The sequence below is a fragment of the Sus scrofa genome, chromosome 4 (assembly GCF_000003025.6).
Source record: "Sus scrofa isolate TJ Tabasco breed Duroc chromosome 4, Sscrofa11.1, whole genome shotgun sequence".
NCBI lineage: Eukaryota > Metazoa > Chordata > Mammalia > Artiodactyla > Suidae > Sus > Sus scrofa.
In genome coordinates this window covers 20,424,366-20,437,568 of record NC_010446.5, presented here as the reverse complement: position 1 = coordinate 20,437,568, position 13,203 = coordinate 20,424,366, and the positions used below count along the sequence as shown (strand labels likewise).

General features: G+C 40.2%; 1 protein-coding gene across 5 annotated transcripts in view; it reads right to left on the bottom strand.

The window, feature by feature from the left end:
- The window catches only part of SAMD12 (sterile alpha motif domain containing 12), a 427,167-nt gene that overhangs the window by 133,212 nt on the left and 280,752 nt on the right, over window positions 1–13,203 (bottom strand). Inside the window, exon 5 of one of the 5 annotated variants that reach the window (XM_021090579.1) lies at window positions 3,328–6,993. The exons of the other annotated variants lie outside the window; for them this stretch is intronic. Within the exon in view, the coding sequence (XP_020946238.1) occupies window positions 6,959–6,993 (35 nt within the window). The 3' untranslated portion in view covers window positions 3,328–6,958. Of the gene's footprint in view, window positions 1–3,327; window positions 6,994–13,203 lie in introns of those variants that run through there. 5 annotated transcript variants of the gene reach the window in all.

Genomic DNA, 13,203 nt, shown 5'->3' with positions numbered 1-13,203 from the left:
AGTGATTTTGCTGAAGCTAAAGCAAGAGAGCGTCCTCTGAAGGAAAATGGGACCCACAATGGCACAAGTCTATAGCTGTCGGGAAAAAGAGGTACTGAATAGCAGTCCTTTAACTTCGGAGGGCTCCAGTGGCCTTAGAGTTACCGTCTTGTGAAAAGAAGTTGGAGGTGAAAAACCAGAAAACAGTCAACTGTGGAGTAAATGAGATGAAAGAAAGTACAGACAATCCATATGGACTGTTTCAGAAATCTGGTTGTGTAGGGAAAAAGGACCAAAGTTACAACATAGAAAGGGTCAGTGGAAGGGGTTCTTGACTCCTTTGGCAGTCTAGGGAAGCCTATGATTTCCTTCCCAAGAATGCTTTTAAAGGCAAAAGGGAAAATATGTAAGATTACAAAATAATCAAGTTATACTAAAAAAAAAAAAAAAAACCCTACCAAAATCATTCTTCAAATTCTGTACTAGAACTACAGAGGTGTTTCTTTAGCAAAGCATTAAATGAGAGGATTTATAGCAAGAGTAACAACTACCATAATTTGAAAGTCGTGATGAGTGCCTCATCTCTATAGCTCTAGTACAGAATTTGAAGAATGATTTTGGTAGGTTTTTCTTAATATAACTTGATTATTTTGTAATCTTATATACCTTCCCCTTTGTTCCCATCATGGCACAGCAGAAATGAATCCAACTAGGAACCATAAGGTTGTGGGTTCGATCCCTGGCCTCGCTTAATGGGTTAAGGATCTGGCATTGCCGTGAGCTGTGGTGTAGGTCGCAGACGAGGCTTGGATCTGGTGTTGCTGTGGCTGTGGTGTAGGCCGGCAGCTATAGCTCTGATTAGACCCCTAGCCTGGAAACCTCCATATGCTATGAGACAAAGACAAAAGACAAAAGACAAAAAAAAAAAAAAAAAAGAAAGAAAGTAATGATGAGTACAAATGATACTGCAAGGTATCTTCGACATCTGCTATGTGATTAAAAATCACCTGTGATTCTAGTGACAGTCCCATGAACTGCCTCAAGCAGTGACGTTTTGTACTTGTGTTTGTAATAGAAAGAAATGTTAAATTTCAGCAAAAATAGAATGAAGTGTAATTTGTATTTGCATCAGCATAAAATTGAGTGTAATTTTACTTGATTAAAAATATCTTATATAGAGAGTTCTCTTTCTGGCACAGTGGATTAACGATCTGCGTTGTCACCGTAGTGGCTCCGGTTGCTGCTGTGGCGTGGGTTCAGTCCCTGATCAGGAACTTCCACATGCCACAGGTACAGTCCCCTCCCAATTTTTATATATAATTAGTGTACATAAGATGATATATATTATATAATCCACAAATTCATTGGCACCACTGAATTCTGTCCATGGTTCCCTTGGAGGAAGGAGGGCCCCAGAGATCTCAGGTTAAGAACCTATTACTAAGGGAAGAGAGGTAGTTTTGTTTTAAAGGAAAGGTGATGCGTTTATGGAAAGAGTGGAAGGTTTGCAGTCCTGCTCTGGCAGTATGACTGGGTAATGTAGTCACGTAGGGGTGGACTCTGGGATTAGACTCCTTGAGTTTAAATCCTGGCCCCCTGTTTATTAGCTGTGAGACATTAGGCTAGTTTCTTAACCATTTACCTTCTTTATACCTCACTTTCCTTATCTGTAAAATGGGGATAATATATAGTAACCCACCTCACAGGTTGCTGTGAGGGTGACGTCGGAATGCTTTCGCCAGTATCATCCTGACCATCGTCCACTCACTCAGTATCCCTCAGTACAGGGGACACCTTGAGTTCTCTGAATGTGTCCTACTCTTCCTCGCTCAGGACCACTGCTTACACTGTTTTCCTGTCTGCAAGACTCTCCCCACTGTCTCAATGTGGCTGACCCCTTCTCATCCTTTGGGATTCAGTTTAAATACTATCTCCTTAGAAAGACTTTCCCAGGCACTGTCTTTGAAATTGGACCCCACCATGATTCTCATTCTCTTTCTCTCTCTTTCTCCTTCTCTCTCTCCTTCTCCCTCCCTCCCTCTCTCAGTACTCTTTGTTCTGATGTGTAACTGTTTTGTCAGTTGTTGTCTATGAAGAACTCTGTAAAGGTGGGAATTGCATCTCTCTTGATCCTCTCTGCAGCCCTGTGGCTACCTAATAAGTGCTGCATAAATATTCATTAAATGACCCATCAGACAGAGGGCAACTGAAGACACAAGGGAGAGCCATGGCTACATTCATGCTTGTGGACAGTGTTTCAATTTTCAACATGGGTATGGATTTTATGAGTCTGTTCTCAGTCTTGTTTTGGAGCTGCGAGAAAGCCAAACACATGCTTACATTAAAGTGTTTATAAGGCAGCATTTAGTCTTTCTTCTAGCACTAGGAGGATCATCTCTCTGGTCTAAGCTGAATCAAGCAAAGCAAGACAAGAATATCAAATTCTGGGCTGTGCTATGACAGTTCGTGTCCATGCATCAAGGCAAGGGCAGCCACGGTTAATGCTCCCACCATGCCAGTCTTTTGCTCTCACTCCATTTCTAGGCAATGGGATGTGATGAGAGATACTGAGCTAGAATTCAGCAGCCAGACTTCTAGTTCTGGTTGTTCATATTGAACTGGGTGATTTTAAGCAGATCAACCTCTGAGAGTTAGTTTTTTTCATTGAACAAACGGTAATTTACAAATAGCCCCTGTGGCACACAGACTGCGAGCCATTCCCCAAATGCCTTCTTCCCTTCAGCCTGAGTACAAGACTAGACTACAATTCCAAACTTGCCTTGAGGCTGGTGTGGTTATGTGACTATGCTCTTGTCAACAGAATGTAAGCACAAGTGATGTTTGTCACCTGTTTCTTGCTCAAGGCCTTTTAGTTTCAAGGTAGAATGACAAGGGCTGGAGCAGTATCAAAATGTATGTTAAACACGACAGAACTGCTGCCAGCCCAGACCCCTAAATGACTCTGTGGAACAGAGTTACCCCTTGACTGATAACCTTCAGCTGAAACTTAAATGAGAGGGAACTAAGCCACCACCTTTTCAGAATCTATTTGTTACAGCAGCTAGTGTTTCTCTAATACACATGCCCTATCTACTTTATAGAACTGTGAGAGAGAGAGAGAAGTTCTCATGCATAAGAAAGAACTTTGGGAGGTAGAAAGTGCTATTAAAATTTGTCATGATCAGGAGTTCCCATCATGGCTCAGTGGAAATGAATCTGACTAGCATCCATGAGGATGCAGGTTCAATCCTGGCCGAGCTCAGCAGGTTAAGGAGGGCCTTAACGAGGTATTGCCATGAGCTGTGGTGTATGTCGCAGATGCGGCTTGGATCCCGCATTGCTGGGGCTGTGGTGTAGGCTGGCAGCTATAGAGATTAGACCCCTAGCCTGGGAACCTCCATATGCCACGGGTGCAGCCCTAAAAAGACCAAAAAAAAATTATCATTATTTTTCCCAGCTTTTTTGAATTATAGAAGACATATAGCATGTGTAAGTTCAAGGTGTACAACACGATTTGATACATGTATATACTGCAAATCATTGTATTAATACAAAGAAAACAGGCATATTAGAGTACCTGAGACAGAGTAGATATTTAATGCTTACACGTTAAACGAGTGAATGAACATCTTGCTGATAAAAGGCCTGAGAGTAAAAAAAAAAAATCTATGCAACACGAAAGCACGGGAAAAATATTTGTTTGCTCAGGGAAAACTTAATTGATTCGCTCGAGCTCATACAAGTAAAGCAAAAACCTCCTGGACATGTGCTTTTTCCCCAAGAAGACTTTTTCTTTTTAATACTTTTTCCATCAAAAAGAAATTATAAAATATTAGAGGACATTTTTAAACAGGAAAATAAACCCTTAATCATACCACCCAAACACACTTTGATTTTTACCCATTGCCTTAGAACTTTTATCTACATGCATGTCTATTTTTCATAGTTGCAAATCTGTTTCTTCTTCTTCTTTTTAAAATAAATTTAATTTGTACTTGGTAAGGAAATCACAGGCTTGGTAATTCTCCAGAAGTGATTCCAACAAAGAACCACCTAATATTTCCAACAGTTCCAATTTAATTTTGCCAAGGGGTTCCATTCTTATTAAAAAGCATACCAGGGAGAGGAGGTGATTTTCATAAGAAAGTACACAGGGGTGTTAATTCTCATGATTAGAGTGATAAGATTACAAATGTCACCATCTTTCTACTTCCTTTGAAGAGCTTATCTTGTGGGTCTTACAAAAATTATATGAAGGGCAAATGAGTACATATATGGATCTTATTTAAGGACAAATGATTTCAGCGATTAATTCAACCCAAGTTTATTGAGCGCCCACTATGTGTCTGGCAGGATGTGGACCATACTGAATAAGACACAGTCTCTACCCTTGAAAAGGTTAAGTATGGTTGAAAGACAAGAAGACACATTTGGGTGAGCTCAGAGGGTGAGGCTATTACCTGGAGGAAATGAGACCTGAAGTTTGGCTGGAAGGCAGGCAGGCAAATGGGTAGGAGGAGGTCCCAGCTCACTAGACACATGGACCAGAATGAATGATGCTCATGAGACTGTAGGTTATTCTACCTGACTGGATGTTCACAGAGCACACTGGGGCTGAATGGATGAGAACGGAGAAGCAAGCAGAGGTCAGATCACGAAAGGAGATAAGCTTCATCATGGTAGTGATAGTGTTTTTTCAACAATGCCTAGGACAGCACCTGGCACACACACACATTCATACATTCCATCTACTTATGGAATGAACTAAGTCACATCCTGCTACGCAGCTTACTTACCACTGCTGGTCATGGTTACTGGACTCTGATTGCAAAGGAAGGGTATGCACAGCTGGAAAGGGACAGCTACTCCTCTCTCTACAGAGACTGCATCTGTGATGGCCCTTGTTTGCTGTCCTGGGTATGCCACGTGATCATGGCTTGCTTCTCAATGCAGGGACACTGCTTTATTTTTGTTGGTCTTGAACTGCCTGATGCTAAACAGTCAGGCTCAGGCACACTGAACCCTAATCTGACAAATGCTCCTCATTTCATTTTTCAATGGCATCAGGAATGCCACAAATGTAGTTTCTCAGGACATGCCCACAAAGCACAAGTATAAATGCCAGTTCCAACTCCTATTCCTAGAAGCATAGAGTCAGGGTAGGTTGGGAGAAGGAGATGGGGAAGTTACAGAAGAAACAAGGGAAAGTTGAATGGAGAGACTGCTAACTTCTCCGAATTGTTTCTTTAATCTTGATTCTCATCTTCCTTATTTTTTGAAACTAATTTTAGTTGGAATTGAGCATTAATGATGTAAACTTACCAGAAATCTTACTCTCCAGGGAGATGAATGGATTAATAAACCAGATCTAGTAATACTGAGTTATTTGGAAGCAAAACCAGATTTGACTCACAAGAACCCAACAGGGTGGCTTACTGTGGAAACATTTTGCTACCACTCTGCTGGGTGCTAAGGATGCAGGCACTGGCTGACTCCATGGGGAGAGTGCATGGCTTCGGCTGCTAAAGAGTGATTCGAAATTAAAGAGAGAATGAAACGTGTGATCTTATTTAATCACATCTGGTGCTTCAATTTCACAATAACCGTACCCTGCTCTAACTGTGCCAAATTGGAGAATGGAAAAAAAAATATATAATATATGAATTATAGCAAGAAGATGGATTAACTCTCTAGTGCCTGCCAATCCATTTCAGGAATCTAAAAGGCAAATGACAACTGAGTTTTCCTTATAAAGAATTTGGAAGCAATTATCCCTGGACTTGGATTGGCATAAAATGACCGTAAACTGAGGAGTAAGCAGTGAAATGTCAACTTCAAAGAGAGATAAAGCACAGAGGGGCCCAGGCTAGGGGACAGCTTGGAGAGCATTACGTATTTTCATACCCAAGGTATATTCTAGGTCATGCTCTACTTCAGTTGTGAGGACTAAATACATGCTTTGTGTTGTTTTAGATTTCTAGGAAAGATTACAGCCACCAAGAAAAAGAAAAAGAACCATTTCAGCCTCTGTAGGAATGTGTGTCTTTGTGGAGTTTAAAAGTGATGAATCTGTATTGGAATTGATATGTAATGGAAACACCTCCCCCATTCCTGTTGCCCTCTCACAAAGGAGTTGCTACTTTATGACATCTGCAGGTTTATGCGGAGTATCCAACACAATACACAATGTAATTCTGCAGGACGTGCATATTTCCCTGGTTACTCAGATAACTTTCTGGCAGTAAGTCCTAAAGGATAGTAAGGTGATTCATCTAATATAAAAATGGTTATTGTGGTTAAATGTTCCATTCTTTTGGGGTGGAATGGAAATGCCTTCTGCATGATTCCATTTAGCTGCAGAAAATAAATGCTTAGGTATAATGAGCTTAACAAAGCCAGCTTTACATCCCATTTACCATGAAGCAAATCAAAGCTGAAAACAACTAGACAGCAGTCGTTTTGGTTCCTTCCATACAGTAAGCATGCAGTGGCATGCAAACGTGCACATAAGTGATACCTAAAGATGCACAGCCAGTTCAGAGATTGTTTCAAGAGGCTCACTCAGCAAAGGGCATTATATAGGGAATAAATGAATGCAACGTCTAGAATTCTAATGTACTCAATTTTACAGAAGCCCAGACATCCAATATATTTTTAAAGCAATCTACTAAAAAAATCATTTCTACTGCCACATACCTGAGTAACTGAAAGTGCTCCAGCGGTTCCTCTCTTGCTTCTGAAAATCCAATGGCTTAGCCACCACAGAAGCTTGTATATCACCATCTACTGTAATCCTCTGATCTCCTCCACTAAGACTGGAGGTCCTCTGAGGGCAGAAAAGCTGGCCTGCTCATCTTCGGCATCCATTTCCAAAGCATATGATGTAATAACTTCCTGGCACAAGTACTCGATACCAGGTGTGAACTGGACAGTTCACCCCCCCTAGGGAGCATCATTCTGGAGAGCAACCAGTGACTTCTCAGTGTATGGACGAACAACAATGGATCAACAGCACTGGAAAGGGGGAGAGGTTTGGTGGGCAATCAAGTGAAGCTGTATTAAAATGAATTTTCTGATGTCAAAAAGATCTACCAAATGGGCCCTTTATAGGCGATGAATGAGAGTTACAACAACAAAATAACAAAATGTTGATTTAAAACAAAGGCCCATTCATTTCACCAAGGGATACATTTATTTAGCCCCTTGAAGAGCTTAAGTGGTCATCAATGTTCCTGGTCCCAAACTTTTGCTGGGCTATGTCAAGATCCATGAGGGCTGCATCCTGGCATCTCCTGTTCAACTAGCAAACTGGTGAATGCCAGGGATGTCTTTTAAGGTCTGCCAGATCGACTTCCAACTGCCCATATGTAGAGTGAAAGTGATCTATTTTTAATCCATTTAAAGAGTCTTATGGAGACTATATACTTTTACATAAATCTATAATAATATAGGAGGTATTTCTTATCATTCTCAATTGTACTCTGGCTTAAAATAAGCTGGTCTGCTCTCTTTACCCTCTTTTCAGTAGACAAAATGGGTGTGACCACATCTCCCTTCTTCTTTAAAGGCTGCAGAGGCTTTCCCTTTCTTTTAGAATAAAACCAAAGTCTGGACCATGGCTTACATGGCTCTCCAAAGTGTGTTACTTCCCATCTTTGGCTAATGTCCATCTGCCTTACGAGGCCCTTCTGCTAATTTCCTTAGTTTACCAAGTTCTTCCCAAACTCCGGGCTCTTCCTACAGGCTGTACCTTGACTGCATTGCTCTTCACCGTGCTTCTCCGCTTGATGAACTTGTTTATCATTTGGGGCTCCGATTATTGGTCACTCTCTTAAGAAATCCTTTCCCTGGCCCTGTAGTCTCAGTTCCCCTTCATACACTATCACAGAGTAACTTCTTCACTACTGTCATTTAATTGTTATTTATGTGATTCTTTTTTTATTCTATTTCTTAAGTGTTATGACATCAATGAAAAAAAGGTATGCCTTGTTCACCACTGTGTCCTTAGCACTGTTCCAGCACATAATAGGAGCTCAATAAATAACTAGTGAAGGACTGAAAGTACCTTCCAACCGGAGTTGACTACAGACTTGAAGGATCAGGCACCGTGATGGTGTGGACAGGGGGTGAATGTTAGACTCTGAATTCTGCTTCAGCAAGAGGGACACACCATTTCAACCTCCCAGGCCTCGCTGTCCTCATGTGGAAGCATAATGGCAAGAATCCAACCTCTGAAGACAGTGAACACACGCTGTGCTGCTTGACCAGGAGGCTCAGCATTGTCCAGAGCCGTACTGTTGCTAATATCACCCTGTGTATGGCTCAAGCCCAGTCTGCCTGTGTGTCTGGGGAAAAGTCTCAGATGAAACTAAGCTTCCTCCCTTCCTCTTTTCAGAAACCCAGAGAGAAGCAGGAATAGGGGAAAGCCTCACCTCAGTGCTGAACCAGATTGCCTAACAAAGCCGTTTATCAGTGTTTAGAAACCTCTCACTGAAGGAAGACACATGAATTCTCATTCTCAGAGTGGAGCACAGTTATTCGGTGACACGCATGAGGAAGGCATCAGGGGAAAGTCAAGGAGCATCACTAACTAGAAGCCGGGCAAAGTGGGTGGGTGGGTAGGTGGAAGGGACAGGGTACCATGTGGAATCCCCTTCCCCACGAGGGACACAGGGCCCCCTAGGACCTCAGTGGGGGGAAAGCAGGGACAGTCAAATGCTCACCCTGAGCTATATTTTCTCTTGCATGACTTCTCCGTACTTTTAATTTTTTTTTAATTGTGAAGGGTCATAGGTTAAAAAAAAGAATTATGAAAATTACTGATTGGATTGAAAATGTTATTGAAATTATTATTACTTTAAAAATTTAAAGGTATAGTTATTTAAAACCATGTCATTAAAACTTAGTATTACTGTGAAAAAAAAAAAACAACAAAAAAACAGTCAAACAAATACCTATGCATCTGTTACCAATCTTAGCAAGGAGGATGGTAGCAGAACCTTTAAATGTTTGGAGGCCTTTTTTTCCTGATTCCTTCCTTCCCTGCTACCACGATCATCATCATTACCATCCTGTGCTTGGGTTCCTTGTTCACTTGTCTCTTGTTTGTTTGTTTTATGCTTTTTTTAGGGCCTCACCTGCGGCATATGGACGTTCCCAGGCTAGGGGTCAAAACAGAACTTCAGCTGCTGGCCTATACCACAGCTCACAGCAATGCCGTATCCTTAACCCACTGAGCAAGGCGAAGGATCGAACCTCATCCTCATGGATCCTAGTTGTGTTCGTGAACTGCTGAGCCATGAAGGGAACTCTCTGTTCACTGGTCTTTTTTTTTTTTTTTTTTTTAAATACCTCTACCACCTATGTACATATCTCTATCTAAGCAACGCACTGCTTAGCTTTGTCTGTTTGGCAACATTGGTAAATAGATCATATCAAATGTTTTCCATTTGACTCCCGCTCAACTTTGTTTCTGACATTTGTCCATACTGATGCATGCGGCTGATTAGGATTTAATTTCCATTGTGCAAACAGCACGATTTATTAACCATAAGTGCAGGTGGCTCTTGGGCTTATTTCCAGTTTAGGGCTATTACATGCCTTTTTGTGGACTTACTCTGATGTCTAGGGGAAAGGTTCCAGAGGCAGGACAGTCTGTTGGAAGTGGAGAGACTCCCTCTTATGGAACAATATGGAATGTGCAGTGTGGGAAAACTGTGCCCATGGCCCAGCCACAAGGAACTCCTATGAAGTGGGGAATTTTCTCTAATCCAGCTGTCACCCATGGGGTCATTCCTAAAGAAATGGGACAAACACTTTGGTACTAGGCAGGATACTGCTCCAGGGCATGTAAATTCTATCCAGGTCACATAGCGAGACAATTCGTGTGAGCTACTAGGAGCCATGGGAGGTACACAGAAGAGTGGACACAGAATAGTGACATGTACCCAGGAAATAGAGAGATGGGTCTTGGTGCAGGAGTTTCTAGACATGTAGAAAATGTCGAGTAAGGCCTGTTGGGAATACTCATGAAGTGGCTCCTCTCCCATCTCCTCAGGCTACCGAATGACAAGACTTATCATGTAAATGCATATCATGCAGCCCTCAAATTAAGAGTGCCTAGGAATGTGCAGACGTCACCCAGGCACCAAAGGAGACGAAGTTATCAAATAGGCTCTCAATGAGGAATTTAGAAAAAAAAAGGGGGGGGGGTTTCACCACACAGACTATCAACATCATAAAACCCAAGGAAATAAACATAACACATGAAAGAATTGGGGAAAATGTGCCACAAGACAAAGACAAAGAGGAACTACTTTGGATTCCCAAGGTAATTAAAACACAAATCTGCTAAAAGAGAGGTCATGAGCACAACTTAGAATAGATTTACAAGGAGATCCTGCTGAATAGCATTGAGAACTATGTCTAGATACTCATGATGCAACAGAAGAAAGGGTGGGGGAAATGTAATTGTAAGTTACATTAGGATAACCTGACCTCCTTGCTGTACAGTATGAAAAAAAAAAAAAAAAAAAAAAAAGAACAAATCCAGCCAAAAAAAAAAAAAAAGAGAGGTCGGAGGCAACAAATGAAAATTTAAAAAAGAGCATTTTATGAAAAGGATACACATAAGCAAATAATTCCACTGCAGAATTTAAAACTGCTAAAAAGCAGTAAAGAGGAGGATCACCTCTGAATTAAATGGAAATAGACTAGTGAAATAGAACAGTGGTTCTAAACTTAGACAATCACAGTAATATGGGGGATACTTAAAAATATATATATATAAAATAGGGTCAAGTATAGGAGATTTTGGTTGAGTGGGCCTTGGGGGAAAGTAAGAAATCTGTATCTCAAAAATTCCCTGAAGTGATTCTGAAAATCCATGTAGTTTAGAAACTATTAAGGTGACTGTAAACTTGAGGCACTCACCCAGAATTCAAAAGAGAAAAAAAAAAGCAAGCGTAAATGATTAAAGAGAAAAAGATGGCCTGGAATTGTGAACATCATATAGGTAGCATACGCGTAACAGGAGTAAATGAGGAAGCAGTCAGAGCCAAAGCAACAGCATCAATTTCAAAACCTGTACACTGCCCTAATGTGAAAGACACAATCTACCGAATGGGAAAAATATTTGCAAACTATGTATCTCATAAGGGGTTAATATCAAGACATAAAGAACTCATACAACTCAATAGAAAAAAAACCAAATAACCTAATTAAAAAATGGCCAAGGACCTGAAGAGACATTTTTCCAGGGAAAATATATGAAAGGCCAATAGGTACAATAAGACAATGCTCAACATCACTAGTCATTAAGTTAAAACCACAAGGGGACACCACTTCACACCTGTTAGAATGGTCATCATCAAAAAGACAAGAGATAACAAACACTGCAGCAGATGTGGAGAAAAGAGAACTCTTACGCAAAATGAGTGGGGCTGTAAATTGCTATAGGTGCTATGGAAAACACTACAGAGGATCCTCAAAAAATTAAACATAAAACCACCCTATGACCCAGCAATTACACTAATGGGAAAGTATTCAAAGGTAGCAAAAACACCAACTCGAAAAGATATCTGCAACTCTACGTTCACAACTGCACTATTTACAAAGGTCAAGACATGGAAATGACCAAAGTATCCATTGATGGATGAATGGATAAAGAAGTTGCAGGATGGGAGTTTGAGATGGGAAATGCTATAAAACTGGGTTGTGATGATCATTGTACAACTGTAAATGTAATAAAATTCACCGAGTTTAAAAAAAAAAAAAAAACCTCAGAAGTACACAGAAAAAATAAATTTCAAGAAAATAAAAAAGAATAATCTACTCAAATTACTTGAAAATAAAAGTTGCATAATATCAGAAGTAGAATGAAATGAGAAAAGGATAAAGAATATAAATAATAAAATGTGGAGAGATACACAAAAGCAAGTGAAATGAAGCAATATTGAGAAAGCTGTATGAAAACAGTCAGAAGTCACAAAAATGGTGTGAGAATTATAACCCAAGAAAAAATGTCCTTTAATTATGTTAGATCAACAGTGCACTGTTATAAGGCATATAAAGTAATCATGAGAAAAAACAAAAAGAAGTATGTATAAACAATGCAATATTATTTAGCCATAAGAAAATGAGGAAATCCTACATTTGCAACAACACAAGGGCCTTGAAGGCATTATGCTAAATGAAAGAGTCAGAGAAAGACAAATACTGTATGATCCTACTTATAATACATAGAATCAAAAGTAATCAGAGAAAGAGATCAGAATTGTGGTTATCAGAGGCAGAGAGTGGGGGAGAGGCAAATTGGAAAAAGGTGACCATAAAGTTGAAACCTGCAGTTATAAGACAAAAAAGTACTAGGGATGGAATATACAACGTGGTGACCATAGCTAACACTCCTGTACAGTGTATAGGCAAGTTGTTAAAAGAATAAATCCTAAGAGTCCTCATCACAAGGAGAAATTTTTTTCTTCTTTTTCTTGTTATTTATCTATATGAGAAGATGGATGTTTGCTGAACCTCTGGTGGAAATCATTTACAACATATGTAAATCAAACCATCATGCTGAATGCTTTAAACTTACACAGTGATGTAAGCAATTATTTCTCAATAAAACTAAAAAAGAAGGATAAATGAGGAAAAAAAGGATAATAAAATGGATAAATGCAAACCAAAAGATGTATACTAAAGAAAAAAATCTGTCTTCCATGAAAACAAAAATATCTAGTTGAAGTTTTACTATGGACTCTGTAAACATTGATAAATATTAAATCCACTGAATAATAAGTCCAAAAAGAGAAACTTTCCAAAATCCAGGGAAAAAAAAATAGATCCGGTATAAAAGAATAAGGTATCAGTCAAATTTGTTTATATGGTTTTTCAGGGAGAATGATTATGCCATGCTTCCCAAATTCTTTTTTTTTCTTTCTTTTTAGGGCGCACCCTCAGCTTATGGAGGTTTCCAGGCTAGGGTTCCAATCAGAGCTATAACTGCTGGCCTGAGCCACAGGCACAACAACTCCCGATCTGAGCTGCATCTGCGACCTGCACCACAGCTCATGGCAACGCCAGATCCTTAACCCACTGAGCAAGGCCAGGGATCAAAACAGTGTCCTCATGGATACAACTCGGGTTCCTTACCACTGAGCCACAGTGGGAACTCCATGCTTCCCAAGTTCTATTATCGGTAATAAAGGAAGGCAAGGAATGAGAAGG